At 43.0% G+C, this 17,513-nt stretch overlaps 1 protein-coding gene across 2 annotated transcripts in view; it reads right to left on the reverse strand.

Annotated features, from left to right (window-relative positions):
* Positions 1 to 17,513, reverse strand: part of LOC310773934 (sodium/potassium-transporting ATPase subunit alpha-1-like) — a 61,800-nt gene that overhangs the window by 14,728 nt on the left and 29,559 nt on the right. The window contains exons 7-15 of one of the 2 annotated variants that reach the window (XM_083633941.1): positions 16,703 to 16,837; positions 8,348 to 8,465; positions 7,789 to 8,057; positions 6,913 to 7,221; positions 5,279 to 5,413; positions 4,879 to 5,071; positions 2,367 to 2,542; positions 2,011 to 2,147; positions 1,271 to 1,421 (exon numbers count right to left, since the gene is read on the reverse strand). In XM_083633941.1, coding sequence (XP_083490067.1) covers positions 1,271 to 1,421; positions 2,011 to 2,147; positions 2,367 to 2,542; positions 4,879 to 5,071; positions 5,279 to 5,413; positions 6,913 to 7,221; positions 7,789 to 8,057; positions 8,348 to 8,465; positions 16,703 to 16,837 — 1,623 coding nt within the window. Of the gene's footprint in view, positions 1 to 1,270; positions 1,422 to 2,010; positions 2,148 to 2,366; positions 2,543 to 4,623; positions 4,647 to 4,878; positions 5,072 to 5,278; positions 5,414 to 6,912; positions 7,222 to 7,788; positions 8,058 to 8,347; positions 8,466 to 16,702; positions 16,838 to 17,513 lie in introns of those variants that run through there. The other variant, XM_083633942.1, reaches the window with a different exon arrangement.

The following is a 17,513-nucleotide window of genomic DNA, read 5'->3' on the forward strand; positions in this document are numbered from 1 at the left end:
CGGCTTCGCCTGTTAACACGTTCACTGCCATTGGCGAGTCAACTCGTCAAGCAGAAACCAACGGTTGACTGCCAATGGCGAGTCAACTCGTCCCAAAAAAAAAAAAAAAAATTTGACGGTGGGACGTTGATCTAACCCTTTTACATCTCCTATATAAATATGGGAGCCACCGAACGTGTACAACCCATTCCACCGACCCACTAAGTAGCGACAGTGCTCTCCAGACTAGAAAAAGCCGAGCCAAAACTGCAGGGGAACGCGTGAGGAAACCATTCTCATACTGTAAAGTGGATTGGCGAAAACGCTTTCGCTTTCGCGCATTATCGCGCTGGGAGCTGGCGGTGGGGGATTGCAAATTTGCATAATAGATTATGGGTGCAACACACTTGGAAACACCGGCAGAAAGCCCACAATCGCACGCAGCTTCATTCCAGCTGAGCTCACAACCGAAACGAACGAGCCCCATGCAGACTCGCCCAAAGAGCAGCCGCCAGCAGCCAGGCAGCACAGACAGGCAGAGCCTCGCTTGTACCGCTGCAGCCCCGGAGGGAGGAGAACACACACGGAGGGAGGAGTTTGAAGGAGAGGGGGGTTTCCTGCTGCTATGGAGGAAATTACTGTTCAAAACTATTGTTTAGATGTCTGACGTCTTACGCCAAAAATAAATGGTTAAAGTGACTGTTCTATCGAATTTCACAAAAAGCCATTTATCTCAGCTTAAATTTTCAGACGCTGAAACCATGCTGTATTCAACTGCTAATGTCTACATAACTACTAACTCTACAAACTAACTCTTTTAGACAGAGAAAGCACACATTCTATTAGTTCTTTTGAGATATTTTGTGTTCACAAAATCTTAGCAGAAAAGAATCCTCGGCTCTTGAAAGATGAGCCAGAATCCTCAAAAAAAAACCTTGGCAGAAGCTACCTACAGTATTGAAAAAACGGCTGGCAGTGAATGTGTTAACAAGGACGCCTAAATGAAACTTGTGGGTTCGGCGTAGGTTGAGCTTATGTTGAGCGTTGCTTTGGCATCCTGTGTGAACGGGGGCTAATCATATTCTCATGGATGCTTGATTCGTCCATGACGTTAGTCTTCAGGTCAAACTGATAATCATTATATTCATATATTCATTAAATTCATTTACACATCATGGCTTCGGCACATGTAGTACCAAACTAAAAACACAAGTACAATCATTCATTGCGAAAGTTCATAATGGCAGTAAACTCTTTTTCATCACACGTACACCCTCACTGGTGTTTCTACCTGTCTCTGGCAGCCCTCTACAATGATCAGTTTCTGCTGAGGAGAGGTTCTGGCGAAGACAATCTCAGTGTGGTACTTCAGGATGTCATCCAGCTGCTCTACGCTCAGATCCTTCAGGTCTCCACCATGGACCACGCAGGCCTTGGCATCTCTGGAGCGGAGAATACAACACAATGAGGACACTCTCTCACTCATCCTCACTTTCACACTGACATATTACAGACCATAGCATTCCTGAAAGGGAGTCACGTTATGAACACCTCTCTAAAACAGAAATGGACTTTGGCACTGAACCCAAATTCCTTACAAGAGCACAGATGGAGTAAAAATCCCCAGATCTTCTGCTGAGACATCTGCCAGAATTACAAATAGTTGGAAACTTGGGTTAGGAATATGGAGTAGGTCAAAGGTTGCGCCTTAGGTTACACAAGTGGTATCCCAACAATACATCAGCCAATTTTACCAATTAGCACACGTTCAAGCAGAGGGAGCAACTAGAAGTGAACTCACTTGGTATAATGATCATAGCGAACATTAGATTGAACATCAATGAATTAGACAATAACTTGGCTTTTTTTATACACAACAAAATGGGATCAGAACAGACCCTTGGGGTACTCCACGGACAAGCTGTGGAACGAGTAGCACAGCCAAAGACAACAAGCTGTATTGATTATTGTTGTAATGGTAACACGTTTGGCCTTGTACTTGTGCATGCACACTTTTCAGTAGAGTCGTACCTTGGGTTGACTTCGTTGATTGGAATGTTCAGACGAGCTGCGATGTCCTCAACGGTCTCGTTGCCTTCGGAGATGATGCCCACACCCTTAGCGATGGCCTTGGCTGTGATTGGATGATCACCTGTTACCATGATCACCTATGAGGGAAGGAGAGCGATCAAGCGTTTGTGCTGCGGAGTTTGGAATCAAAAGGGGACACTTGATTTAAGCCTGAATATCATATTGATATGATATTGTTGTGCTGCCATTTGTAAAAAATGTGTTTACCCTTGGTGAGACAAAAGGCATACAACAAATTATACAGAGAGAAAGAAATGGCTCTAGGCATATAGAAGTATGAGTATTTCAGGGTGTACCTTGATTCCAGCGCTCCTGCATTTGCCCACAGCGTCGGGCACGGCAGCACGAGGAGGGTCGATCATGGACATGAGGCCAACAAAGCACAGGTTCTCAGTGGGGAAGTTCACCTCCTCTGTGTCAAAGGCAAAGCCCTCTGCAAACTGGTCATCGGGGAGACTGTAATGACAGAAACCTGGATGGGAGGCAAGGCGAGAGGCAGTTCAGGTACCGAAGAGGCGATAAAGTGATCTCCTACTACTCCATCGGCTCATTTATTCATCCGCGTTTCCTTCTTCAGATTTCTATTGAACACATTGCACAAAGGTCATCCATCTCAATCCCTGACTCCTTAACCAGCACACACACTCCAAGGCCACACATTTATAGGCAGTTGGTGCTCTGGAAGGCAAGCTCAGACACCCTTTCATGCACGCACATCTCCTATTGCTCAACCAACCAGCCAACTTACCCAGTACTCTCTCTCCAGCGTACCCAGTACTCTCTCTCCAGCTTACCCAGTACTCTCTCTCCAGCTTACCCAGCACTCTCTCTCCAGCTTACCCAGCACTCTCTCTCCAGCTTACCCAGTACTCTCTCTCCAGCTTACCCAGTACTCTCTCTCCAGCTTACCCAGCACTCTCTCTCCAGCTTACCCAGTACTCTCTCTCCAGCTTACCCAGTACTCTCTCTCCAGCTTACCCAGCACTCTCTCTCCAGCTTACCCAGCACTCTCTCTCCAGCTTACCCAGCACTCTCTCTCCAGCTTACCCAGTACTCTCTCTCCAGCTTACCCAGTACTCTCTCTCCAGCCTACCCAGCACTCTCTCTCCAGTTTACCCAGTACTCTCTCTCCCAGTTTACCCAGTACTCTCTCTCCAGCTTACCCAGTACTCTCTCTCCAGCTTACCCAGCACTCTCTCTCCAGCTTACCCAGCACTCTCTCTCCAGCTTACCCAGCACTCTCTCTCCAGCTTACCCAGTACTCTCTCTCCAGCTTACCCAGTACTCTCTCTCCAGCTTACCCAGCACTCTCTCTCCAGTTTACCCAGTACTCTCTCTCCCAGTTTACCCAGTACTCTCTCTCCAGCTTACCCAGTACTCTCTCTCCAGCTTACCCAGTACTCTCTCTGCAGTTTACCCAGTACTCTCTCTCCAGCTTACCCAGTACTCTCTCTCCAGCTTACCCAGTACTCTCTCTCCAGCTTACCCAGCACTCTCTCTCCAGTTTACCCAGTACTCTCTCTCCAGCTTACCCAGTACTCTCTCTCCAGCTTACCCAGTACTCTCTCTCCAGCTTACCCAGTACTCTCTCTCTCCCAGTTTACCCAGTACTCTCTCTCCAGCTTACCCAGTACTCTCTCTCCAGTTTACCCAGTACTCTCTCTCCCAGCTTACCCAGTACTCTCTCTCCAGCTTACCCAGTACTCTCTCTCCAGCTTACCCAGTACTCTCTCTCCAGCTTACCCAGTACTCTCTCTCCCAGCTTACCCAGTACTCTCTCTCCAGCTTACCCAGTACTCTCTCTCCCAGCTTACCCAGTACTCTCTCTCCAGCTTACCCAGCACTCTCTCTCCAGCTTACCCAGTACTCTCTCTCCAGCTTACCCAGTACTCTCTCTCCAGCTTACCCAGCACTCTCTCTCCAGCTTACCCAGTACTCTCTCTCCCAGCTTACCCAGTACTCTCTCTCCAGCTTACCCAGTACTCTCTCTCCAGCTTACCCAGTACTCTCTCTCCAGCTTACCCAGTACTCTCTCTCCAGCTTACCCAGTACTCTCTCTCCCAGTTTACCCAGTACTCTCTCTCCAGCTTACCCAGTACTCTCTCTCCAGCTTACCCAGCACTCTCTCTCCAGTTTACCCAGTACTCTCTCTCCAGCTTACCCAGTACTCTCTCTCCAGCTTACCCAGCACTCTCTCTCCAGTTTACCCAGTACTCTCTCTCCAGCTTACCCAGTACTCTCTCTCCAGCTTACCCAGCACTCTCTCTCCAGCTTACCCAGTACTCTCTCTCCCAGCTTACCCAGTACTCTCTCTCCATCTTACCCAGTACTCTCTCTCCAGCTTACCCAGTACTCTCTCTCCAGCTTACCCAGTACTCTCTCTCCAGCTTACCCAGTACTCTCTCTCCAGCTTACCCAGCACTCTCTCTCCAGTTTACCCAGTACTCTCTCTCCAGCTTACCCAGTACTCTCTCTCCAGCTTACCCAGTACTCTCTCTCCAGCTTACCCAGTACTCTCTCTCCAGCTTACCCAGTACTCTCTCTCCAGTTTACCCAGTACTCTCTCTCCCAGGCCTCCCAGTACTCTCTCTCCAGCTTACCCAGTACTCTCTCTCCAGCTTACCCAGTACTCTCTCTCCAGCTTACCCAGTACTCTCTCTCCAGCTTACCCAGCACTCTCTCTCCAGTTTACCCAGTACTCTCTCTCCAGCTTATCCAGTACTCTCTCTCCAGCTTACCCAGTACTCTCTCTCCAGCTTACCCAGTACTCTCTCTCCCAGGCCTCCCAGTACTCTCTCTCCAGCTTACCCAGTACTCTCTCTCCCAGGCCTCCCAGTTCCAGGTAGGCATTCTGGAAAGCGTCTTTCATCTCGTCGTCCAGAGGCTGCTCTTTGCCTTGGTTCAAGATGGTGGAGCAGCGGTCCAGAATCCTCTCTGGGGCACCTTTCATCACCAGCAGGTGCTTGGACTCTTCAGGTGTGCTATTCTTGTGAATAGACAGCTGGGGGGTGCAGAAATAAATGCATTAATGGCTATTAATGTTTTATAAAGTGATTTACAGAGAAAAAAAACTAAAACATAGAAGAACAAAAGTACAATCATTTATAAGCCAGGCTGCTGCACTTGTACCTTAATGAATCCAGCTCCTTAACATTCCCTAATGATTCAAAGAAACCCCACTAGCTGCAAGCTAGCAAGTTGCCATTACCTGGTACTTGTTGGTGGAGTTGAATGGAATCTCAGAAATCTTGCTGTTTTTGTCTCTCATTTCGGCAACTGATCCGCAGCACAATTCAATACACTTCAGCAGAGCGGACTCAGAGGCGTCACCAGCCACGTCTCTCTGGTAATGGAAGATGGACAGGAAATCAATCATTTAAAAATTGCAGGCACAAATCAAATAATCATGAATAGGGGCTGCAACATATTTCAAAAAGAAAATAACTAGTTGTACACATTGATATAGGTTGATATGGATAATATATTGTTCACCAATTGGAATTGTGGTGGCATGTTGAGCTAAATTCTTGTGATTTGTCTTTATTTTTGTGTGTGTCTTCTGACTATTGATATGAGCGCTGCCGCTACACTGCATTCTTACACTAAATCAAATTCCTCGTGCGTAATCTGATTACCTACTGTGGCAATAAAGGTGATTCTGATTGTGAAATAAGTAACATTCTAAGAGGCTAAAGTTAGCCAGACTTTAATTACTCAACAGTCCATCACAAATAATTTCCTTAGCCTTTAATCCACTGGATGATCCTATTTGCATCACAATGTCTGTCTTGGTGCAGCATATTACATGCCTTTCTCTATTAACCTAGAATGCAACAAATCTCTACTTAGACAGAAATAGAAAGTCAGTGTGTCTGCTTGGGAACTTGGCCATAAAGAAGAAGAATGCTACTTTTCTAGATGTTTTTCCTATATAATTACTGGCCTTTATAAGCACAAAACCTGTGCCATGATGCCAGCTAGACATTAGGTGATTAACACACACACACGCACCCACGTGCACACGTTCACAGGTGATTAATGCAGGGTGGAAACCAGAGACAAGGCTCCAAGGATATTCTAAGAGCCAAGAGACACGTGTGTGTGTGTGTGTGTGTGTGTGTGTGTGTGTGTGTGTGTGTGTGTGTGTGTGTGTGTGTGTGTGTGTGTGTGTGTGTGTGTGTGCGTGTGCGTGTGCGTGTGCGTGTGCGTGTGCGTGCGTGTGTGTGCATTGGTTAGGAATAATGATGTGGTTAAAACTTCTATGTGTGTACAACACTCAAGGGAGAGTGGTATGAGCTGGAAAACAACCCTGCTGGAGTGGTAAACATCTCAGCAGAAACTAAATAAATTTGTAATTACAGCATTGAGCCATTTTGTCTCAGCAGAATTTGATGTTGTTGTCATCATGAAGGTGCCCTCACACGTAGCTCAGACATTTCAAAATTGGCAAAGTCCACCATATGCCTCAGGTCGGTTTTTTACAAAATAGCCAAGATTAAAATAAATAAATAAATAAATCACTTGGTTCCTCTATAATTTGAAATTCTTCTGAAAAAGGGTACACTATGAGTAGAAAATGAGTAGGATGTTTGGTAATTATTATTATTTTCTTATTTTGTTGTCTTGTTGAACAAAGCTTCAGACAATACAGACCTAAGAACCCCCCTCAAAACTGACAGTCACAATGACATTGCAAAATAATGTACCGCTATTTGGAATATTAGTTTAAAAGATAGTAGAATAATAATAATAGTAATACGTTTTGACACTTGTTTTAGATGGGTCTTAGTATTGGGCTTACTAATTCAAATAAACAGGAGAAGAAATTCAGTTGCAACTTACCTTCAGGATGGCAATGTTGCTCTGCTCTGCCAGGAAGACGGCGCGGTTGCAGAGTCCGGCGACGCGGGCCAAGGCGGCCCAAGTGGCGGAGCTCTTGTCGAAGGATGTCCCGCTCTGGTTCTCGGTGGTGTCGGCCTCATGGATCTGGTTGTCGAACCACATGTGGGCCACGGTCATCCTGTTCTGGGTCAGCGTGCCCGTCTTGTCGGAGCAGATGGTGGAGGTGGAGCCCAGAGTCTCCACGGCTTCCAGGTTCTTCACCAGGCAGTTCTTCTTGGCCATGCGCTTGGCTGTCAGGGTTAGACACACCTGGAGATGGGAGGGCTTGGTCAGTTAAAGGGGCTGGTAAATGACAAAGGAGAGACATTTCCTCTGGTTTGTAAAGTACAGGTCAACCCAACAAGCCAAAATCTACCTCGTGGATTATTTGATTTGTTTAAATCAGTAAGCATTCCATCACATCAGCACTGGGCCATTTTGAAAGGCAAACAAAGGGTGGCAGAAGCAACACATGGTACTCTTTTGGATGAAGAAAAAAGTAAAGTCCTTAAGTTCACAGGTGCTCCAACTAAACAGGAACCAGATTTGTAGAAAGAGATACTACTGTAGCTCTGAGAATGAGAACCTCCAGTGAGAATAAACTCCTTTTAAGCTGTACAATATCCAAGATGCTCTAAATCCAATAAGAAGAAAAGCATGAAAGCTTTAAACCTAAAAAGCCTTTATTGTCATGGCTTGGACCCAATATGTTTGGACCATATGTTTTTCATCAGGACAAAGGCTGAGTACAGGCAAAGATCAGTGTGCTATACTGGTGGAGACATTCTTCTGGATCCAGGATTGGACCTTTATGACACAGGGCGCGCCAGGACTCACAGTGACGGTGGCCAGGAGACCCTCTGGCACGTTGGCGACGATGATGCCGATGAGGAAGATGACGGCCTCCAGCCAGGAGTACCCGAGGATGAGGGAGAGGACAAAGAAGGACACGCCCAGGAAGACGGCCACACCGGTGATGATGTGGATGAAGTGCTCGATCTCTATGGAGATGGGAGTGCGTCCGACCTCGAGTCCGGAAGCCAGGGTGGCGATACGGCCCATGACGGTACGGTCTCCAGTGCTGATCACAATACCATGGGCGGTTCCTGGGACAAAGATGGTAAAGAATGCAATGACAGCAAAGATTGGATTAGACCATTAGAGACAACACCACATGTATATATTTCTGCGTATGACAATAACACTTCAGTTCCTACAAGTACAATAAAGATTACATATCATTCTTTCTGTGCTACTCTATTGATGTTTAAATAACTCCCAGTTAGCTGGTTCCAGCAAAAACTCCTCTGGCCCCACTACCGAGCCTCCCAAACAAACTGTAGCCTTGGCAATGAATAGCGGAAAAAGGTTGTTTTGATGCAGCCTCTAATCATACCTTCAACACAGTTGGTGGAGAAGAAAGCGATGTTCCTGGTCTCCAGTGGGTTGTCATTGGAGAAGTCTGGAGTACGAGTCTGGGGCTCTGATTCACCAGTCAGAGAGGAGTTGTCCACCTGGGAAATGGGAAAAGTGAAAAGACCAACAAATTACACATTAGCCGTTTTCCCACATGCGTACCGGAAAATTACCTGTAAGTCAATATCGGACATTTCCCTTCACACTTCGGCTCGCGCATGTGGGAATCTATCAGCGAATTTGCCTGTATGTTGGGGGGCGGGGCGGCACTACAGAGCGGGTGGGGAGTGACGTGTCGGCAAAACTCTGAATGGTGAAATACAGTACGCTTGCTTGTTTATCCGTTCACCTGCGTCGCGTTGAAGCACTTTTTACAGACTGGCTTCGTTTGATGTGTCCGGGCTTGCCTTCGCTGTCGGCAACGTAAGCAAAATACTTCCACATTTCGCTTCGTGCATTTGCTTCGTCTGTGTCCCTGTCGGGCTGTGACTGAAGGAGGAGGAGGACTGTGGCCACAGAGAGCGAGCAGGCAGCAGAGAGGAGAGGAGAGAGGGGAAAATCAGCACGCCCACACATTATTATCACAAGATCATTTCGCCAGTTTGCTTTAATGTGCGCGAATGATTAGATTATGCCCGCTGGAACATTAAGCAACGTGTGTACACCTCGCCCATGAGAGTGTCGCGGGAAATGACTGGACCCGTTCTACACTTGAGTCCGCTATAGCGCATACCGCTCTTCTGACTGGCTCAAAACTGGTGAAATCTCCGCGATGACGGGCTCGCGCTTATACCGGCACGACGACTTTCTCACATGCAGGCATTAGACCACGTTCCGGTCATTTAGCGGTACAAAGCGCATGTGGGAAAACGGCTATTGAAGGTGATCATGAAAAACAAAGAAATGTAGCTTTGTCCACTTTAGGGGGAAAGAATCAAAGGTGTTAAAGGAACACGCCAATATTTTGGGAGATTCGCCTGTTTGCCATCTTCCCGATAGTAAGGCGAGAAGATAGATGCCTTTCTGATCTCTGTGTGTATTAGTGTGTTTAGTGTTTTTAGCTGAAATCTTCACTGTAGCAGGCTACAGTATCCGCTGGCCACCTTCTTGCAGCACCTGGCTACAGTTACTATTTCAGCTAAAACGTTGTTTTTGCGTGTGGTGTAAATTACATTTTTTCAAGTCAACTTGGCATCTCAAGGCTTGTGGAGACTTGGATTACGCCAGGTGAGCAGTATGGGAACGTGATCTTTGCCCCCCCCCCCCTCCCCCTTGTGCTTTACATTTTTGTTTGTGTTAATGGGAGTAGGCTAGCCAGTACCAATGATCCATTCATTGTGCTAAGCTAACTACTACTATCGAAGATGGCAAATAGGCAAACCTCTCAAAACTGTTGCTGTGTTCCTTTAAATGTGTGAACTTAAGCTACTGTACTGTCCCCTCCACTGTTGCTGCCTTCTCTCTATGGTTAAAATAACAACTGGGGGGCAGATGGATGACAAGGCGTGTGGCAGATTTGGGTCAAGTGGCACTCTGTGGGTCCATAAAGGAGAGACAGCAGCACTGAATGATGCAGAGGTGGGCGGCAAGATAACAATGAATGATGCAGTGGTTGATGCAAAGGCGGCACTGGGCATAATTGGGTCAAGTGTTGTTCTTGGGTCTCTGAGTTTAGTTCAGGACCCAAAACGGATCACAGACTTGTTTCTGTCCCCATATCGGACTACTAGTCACGACAAGGCATGATGCAAATGACTAGAATCGGGTCTTTGATGGAAAAGTTTAAGAGGGCAAAGTAACTGTAGTACAAAGACAGAGACTAGTGAAGTACTAGCCTAAACACCATCCTGAGAATGTGATCTCACACATTCTGTTTCACTCTACGTATCAGTCTGGACTCCAAGCCGTCCACATCGAGTTCAGTGGCAAGTGGGAGTATTTGCCTTGACAGACAACTCCTTCAGCCAATCAGCGTTGCCAAATAACTGCACTTACAGCTGTGTTTACTCAACTAAGGTTACAGTTACTGCTCATTGCTTCGGGACCCGACATACTGTTTTGCAAGTGTCCCTGATTGGTCTTCTTTTTTTTTTCTTTTTTTTTTTTTTATTATCTTTAAGAAAGAACATGAGGTATAACATACATGGACCATCATACCCCACATCCCACATCCCCCACAAAGAACATCAAAACACAACAAAACAAAACAAGAAAACTGCATAAAATACACAATAATCCATGACCAAACAAAACCACTGGACAAACAACACAAACAAAAACAATGCATTCAGTTCCTATCCTAATAAGCCTAATGACACTGGGGTAAGAAGTTCTTAAAGTCAAACTCTTCATGTGATTGCCATATTTTGGAGATGTCTAAGAATCTGCCTTTGCTCTTGTAGTAAATATTATCCAACGTATGGTAGCTTGAGAGTTCATTCCACCAGTGAACTACAGCTGGGGGATTGGATGCTTTCCAATTTAAAGCTATGCATTTCCTAGCTGCCAACAGGGCAAGATCTATGTATTTGCTTTCATATGTATCCCAACTATCAGACCTACAAGTTCCCAAAAGACATAAGCGAGGTGAAAGGGGAATAGATACATGTAAACAATGTGATATTATCTTGGTTACAGATTTCCAAAATAAACAAAGTGAATCACATGACCAAAACATATGAAAAAATGTTCCTTTTTGTTTTTTACAACGCCAGCAAAGAAATGACATCTCATTGTTCATTTTGTTGAGTTTTTCTGGAGTATAATACACCCTATGTACCATCTTAAATAAAGCTAACTTATGTCTTAGGTTGTAGGAACATTTATGAACTTTCGTACAAATATACGACCAATCCTCCTGCTGTATTTCAATATGGAGATCTTGTTCCCACTTCTGTCTTACATTATCTGTATTTACCGTTAGACTTCCAATAAGAGCGTTGTAGATCCTTGATATAACTTTTTTCTTGTTCTTTTCCTTATTATTTAATATAACATCAATTTCTGATGGTTTGGGTTCTTGGAGAGAACCCTGCTCTGTATTTACTACATTTCTTATTTGGAAAAATCGAAATAAATGGGAAGAAGGAACTCCATATTTGTGTTGGATTTGAGAGAATGAAAGGAAAGTCCCATTTTCAAACAGATGAAGAATTTCCCTTATACCTTTATCAAACCAAGGTTTAAACGTATCATCTTTACAACACAAGAGGCTTGGATTTTTCCAGAGTGGAGAAAAGGGAGAAAGAGGATTGGTGTAACCCAACAACTTATGGGACACTTTCCAAATACGTAAACTGTTTAATATAACAGGATTCTTAGTGATTTTGGCCACATCTCTGAAATCAATGTATGGTAGGTGTTCCAAATTGTATGGACAAATATTTAAGGATTCTATTCTTTTCCATGAACATGTAGTGTTTACAAACCACTGTTTTATCTGAGTAAGTTGAGCTGACAAAAAATAATAATAAAAATTGGGAAACTTCAAGCCACCAGTTTCATATGGTAAATACAACACTGAGATCCGAACTCTTGGAGATTTACTGTTCCAAATAAAGGAAGACAACAGACTCTGTACCTTTTTAAAGAATGACTGTGGTGGTATGGTAGGGAGATTTTGAAATAAATATAAAAATTTAGGCAAAATCGACATTTTAACTATATTAACTCTACCCATAAGAGAAATTGGGAGCTGGCCTATTCTCTTTAAATCCTCTGTAATTTTATTAACTACCGGAAAATAATTCAAACTGAGAGCATCTTCTAATTTTCTAGGAATGAACATACCTAAATATTTAATACATTTATTGGACCATTTCCAATTGAGCTGATTCTTCAGTGTTGTATAGTCAAAGTTGGAAATCGGCATTATCTCTGTTTTATCCCAATTGACTTTGTAACCTGACAGTTTCCCAAATTTTTCAAATAAAGATAACATAAAAGGTATTGAATTTACAGGATCATGGAGATATAACAAAATATCATCAGCATACAAAGAAATAAGATGCTCCTCCTCCCCAATCTTAACACCTTTAATATGTTGATGAGATCTAATCATTGCAGCCAATGGTTCAATAGCTACAGCAAAAAATGCTGGGGATGTTGGACAGCCTTGCCGCGTCCCTCTTGAAAGCAGGAAGGGTTTAGAATAGTTTATATTTGTTTTAACAATGGCCATAGGGGAATTATATAGAATTTGTACCCAATTACAAAATTTTGAACCAAAATTAAATCGTTTGAGGACAGACATAAGGTATTTCCATTCAACTCTGTCGAATGCTTTTTCAGCATCGACAGAGAGAATTACATTCTGAGAATTAAGTTCATCAGTATGGTAAAGAATATCAAAATATCTGCGTAAGTTATCTGTAGAAGTACGACCATAAACAAAACCAGTTTGGTCTAAGTGAATAAGACTTGGTAGGACTTTCTCAAGCCGTAAAGCAAGGACTTTAGCAATAATTTTATAATCTGCATTAAGAATCGAAATTGGCCTATAGGAGGCACAATTAAGAGGATCCTTATTTTTCTTATGAAGTAGGGTAATGGCAGCCATACATAGAGATTGAGGAAAACAACCCTGGTCTAAACTAGCATTGACCATGGAAAGAAAAAGAGGAAGTAAATATTTTGAAAAACGTCGATAAAACTCAATTGGAAGGCCATCCAACCCCGGAGATTTGCCATTTTGAAGTATAGCCATAGCAGTTAGAAGTTCGTCTGAGGATATATCTTCCTCTAGAGTTATTCTATCCACTTCTGTTAGAGTGGGCAATGGAATATCATCTAGAAAAGATTTGCACTCATTCGGTTCATATTGTGAGGTAGATGTATAAAGTTCAGTGTAATATGCTTTAAATGTATCGTTAATCTGAAGAGGGTCCATTGTGATGCATCCATCTTGTTTTCTAATCCTAAGAATTGTTCTATCTTCTGATTCCTTTTTTATCTGCATAGCTAATAATTTCCCTGCCATTTCACCCTGATCTACGTATGATAATTTGGATTTTATTAGAGCAAGTTCAATGGCATATGTATTAATAGAATTATATTTTAATTTAAGATTGTCTATCTGCAATAATATTTGAGGATCTTTAGTAGAACAATGTTGCCTCTCCAGATTAATTATATCGTACTCAATACATTTTAGCTCATTCCTTGTTTTCTTTTTCAAAGACGAAGAAAAGGCTATTACACATCCTCTAATATAGGCCTTAAGAGTGTCCCATATTATTAATGGACACACTGAGCTATTTCTGTGTGCCTCAATAAAGGTTTCTAAATGAGTATTAATATAAGTTGTAAAGTCATCTTTAGAAAGTAATGTAATGTTAAATCTCCATGGTTTTGGATTTGGTGGTAGTTTTTCCAATTCTAATTCAAAACTCAATGCAGAATGATCTGAAAGAATTCTGGCATGGTAAGAGCAACTTGTGATTCTTGAGATGTAGTTAATTGGTGTAAAGAAAAAATCAATTCTCGTATAAGAATTGTGCACATGAGAGTAGAATGAGAATGCACTTTCCTCAGGATGAAGTGTTCTCCAAACTTCATACATTCCTAGGTTTCTTGTACTGTTTACCAAAGCTGTTGACATATTGGGTAGTGCATATTTACTTTGAGAAGATCTATCTAATTTTACATCCAGAACACAATTGAAATCACCACCCCAGAATATTGGAATATTATACTGCAGTAACATAAGGTAAATATCATTAATAAATTTAGAATCATCGGAATTAGGACCATATGTGTTTAATAAAATGACCTCTTCTTGAGCTATAAAACCTCTAATGAAAATATATCGCCCATAGGGGTCAGTTCTAATTTCTTCAGAGGAAAAGGGTATGTTCTGACGAATCAGAATAGCAACCCCTCTGGAGCTGGATGTAAATGTGGAATAGTACACTTTCCCAAACCACCTAGATTTAAGCTGATCATGAGCAGATGGTAAAAGGTGAGTCTCTTGTAAATAGGCTATGTCTATTTTATTTTCCTTTAAGTATGACAAGATTTTCCTTTTTTTAACAGTGTTCCCCAACCCCTTTACATTCCAACTTAAAAACTTATACTTTGGCATTATCTGAAAACAACATAGTAAATATGGACCTGAAATGCATTACATACAAAGACAAGACATACACTACAAATAACACCCCATACATTAAACCCGCCCCCCACCCCCCTAACCTTAGATACTCCCTGTGGAATTCCCCTTCTATCCGATGATAGAGGTGCTGCATGTAGTAGTCAGCTCCCATGTTATTTTATGAATAATCAAATTTGACTGTATCCTATAATTACTATCAATAATAGCAATCAAAACTAAACAATATCCCCATTGAGTGGTTCTACAGGCCGTTGGGTCATTTGTAGGAAAGATAAAAAAAGAAAAAAGAAAAAATAAGATTTTTTTTTTTTTTTTTTTTATTTAAATAGGCTATATATAAAAAATAAATAAATAATAATCAGCCAAAAATGTAAGCTATTCGACAAGTTTATCCATTATCAAAAGTTAATTCAGTGTGTGAATCCAAATGGCCTTATTTCCTTCACCCAAATTTTTCATTTAAGTAGGCTAATATAAGGCAGCATAACTAATAAATAGGCTACATCAAATAATAGGTCATATTAGTGATCAGTCGGGCCATTATAGCTCAAAACATACAGCAGTGCTGCCAGTGCATAACATAAAGGCCACTTTGGATTCAATCAATGTTAATGTGTCTGGCCCATGTGAACATAGTGATGTCAGCAATCATCATGTCCCATGTTATATCCCCCCCCCCAAAAAAAAACAAAAAAAAACATTGGCATTAGTTAGAAATAAACATTTAGGAAAAACAAAGAGAAAAGGAAAAAATGCACTCTCGGTCACGGAGGAATGGTAGCCTATTATACCTGTGTTCACCAGTCCTTGCCTCAAGCATCAGTTAATGTGTCGTGGTCTCTCCCGGTGCCGTGCGTAAAACAGAGGATGCTGCTTCAATCTGTCATTTATGGGCACGGAGATGCCAGCAGTCTCTATGTCCATGTATATACTGGCAAAAAGGAAAAGAAAAAAAAAAAAAAAAAGAATAACACGCTCACTCTAAAGGGATGGTTTGATTACCTGTTCATAATAAGTCATCGCTTCTTTAGCATCCGTAAATGTCACCGTGGTCTCTCCGTGGGTGATTATCAGCTTACATGGATGTAGAAGACCGTATCTCACTCTTGCTTCTCTCAGCCGCTCTTTAACGTCTTTGAATGCTGCTCTCTTCGTCAACAAGTCAGCCGAAAGGTCCGGATAGATGTGTAGTTTCTTCCCCTGAAACTTCAAATTCCCAGCTGCAACCCGGGAGAGATTCATAATGGCCCGTTTGGTTTCCAAACTGAAGAGTCGAGCAATCATACTTCTTGGGCGCGTCGGGGAAAGAGGGCCTGTACGGTGTGCAATATTCACATAGGGCTCCGGCCCAAGTTTGTCAGCGTCCACGCCAAACATTTCCTTTAGAAGGGCGTTCACAAAGGCAGATGGCTTTCCTTCTTCTGCTCCGTTTGGAATTCCAATAATCCGAATATTGAATTTGCGGCTGTGATCTTCGATTTGTTGAATCTTCTCTCTCAGTGAGATATTTTCTGAGTGTATGCTGTTATATTTCGTCTCCATTTCGTTCAGCCGGCGGTCGTTGTCTGAGACTGCATCCCCCACCTCCCGCAGCTTAGAAGTTGTATCTTTCATTGTTTCCTGCAAAGCGTCTATTGACTCCTTTATCGGCTGTAGTTTTAAATCAAATGCTTTACCAATTTCGTCTCGAATAACCTCACGGATAATCGAGGTAAGCTCCGCACGGTCCATGGCTGGTTCTTTGTTACTTCGCAGATTCCAATTCTTCCCCGGGACTTTTCCCCTTGGCATTACCGACTTATTTAATAAGTAGGCGAATCAGCAGGTAAATCAGCGACATATTCAGGCAATCTGGTTGAAGATATTAGTAGTAGTCTTGACTAAAATCAGTCATATTAAGAACTTTTTAAGAGGGAGCGACGCGGTGGCGTTCACTTCATGCTGCCGGAACCAGGATTGGTCTGATTGGTCTTCTTGTCTACTATGAGGCAGGTCCCTGATTGGTCCATGCACTTAATGTAATTTCTGGAAATCACTGGGGGGGGCGGGCTGGAGGCCAGACTTATCCGCAGAACGAAACAGAATGTGAGTTCACGTGATCGGGATGGTTTACCAGACTAGTGAAGAACAACAGCATCGTAAAATGATTGCCTTTAATGTTATGATGAGGAACATTTTGAAACTACATTTCTTGAACATGCGTACCGGGCTGGAAGCACCCACCTTGCAGCCCTGAGCAGAGATGATACGCAGATCAGCAGGGATCCTGTCACCTCCTTTCACTTCCACCAGGTCTCCCACCACCACCTCCTCAGCGTTTAGGTTCTTCTTCTCACCGTCACGGACGACCAGGGCTTGCTATGAGACCAGGATGACAGCAAGATTAGCAACACTTTTGTAAGACAAAGGCAAAAGTGACACTCACAGCTCTGCATTTTAATTAGTTCCAGTTCCATTTCCTTTGTGTAATGCCTTATGTCTTATTACAATGAAAGCAGTTGTCATTATTAATCTCCAAATCATTCAACATAGGTCTAATGAGACTCACATGTCTAGAGGACTGCATTGTTTTAGGTAATGTTACTTTGTCTTCATAGATTTTAATTAGGATTTGACTAGATGATGATAGTGAAATGTTTTTCACTGCAGTGGATTGCAGGGCTGTTTTGAGTGAGTCACGGATGTGTGCATGAAAAAAAAAGTTTTTCATTTTCAAATCTATAGCGAAGATACTGGTATCCTCTGAAACTAGAAGACCTAAGGCACCCATTGGTGCCAGACATGGCATGCTAGCTTGTAGGGGTGTCACGGTACACAAAAGTCACGGTTCGGTACGTACCTCGGTTTCGGGGTCACGGTTCGGTACGAAAGGAAGGCAAAGGAAGGCATATCCCCCCACTTTAAATCTTTATTGTACACAAGTTTGTAAACATAGTGCATGTGTGGAGTAGCCTATTACTCCCATCCACCCCTCCCCCACTGTCTGACAGACAGCGGGGTGGGTTTAACTTTCCCAAGTATGCTAACGTTATTG

The sequence above is a fragment of the Poromitra crassiceps genome (assembly GCF_964638095.1).
Source record: "Poromitra crassiceps genome assembly, chromosome: 3".
NCBI classification, from domain to species: domain Eukaryota; kingdom Metazoa; phylum Chordata; class Actinopteri; order Beryciformes; family Melamphaidae; genus Poromitra; species Poromitra crassiceps.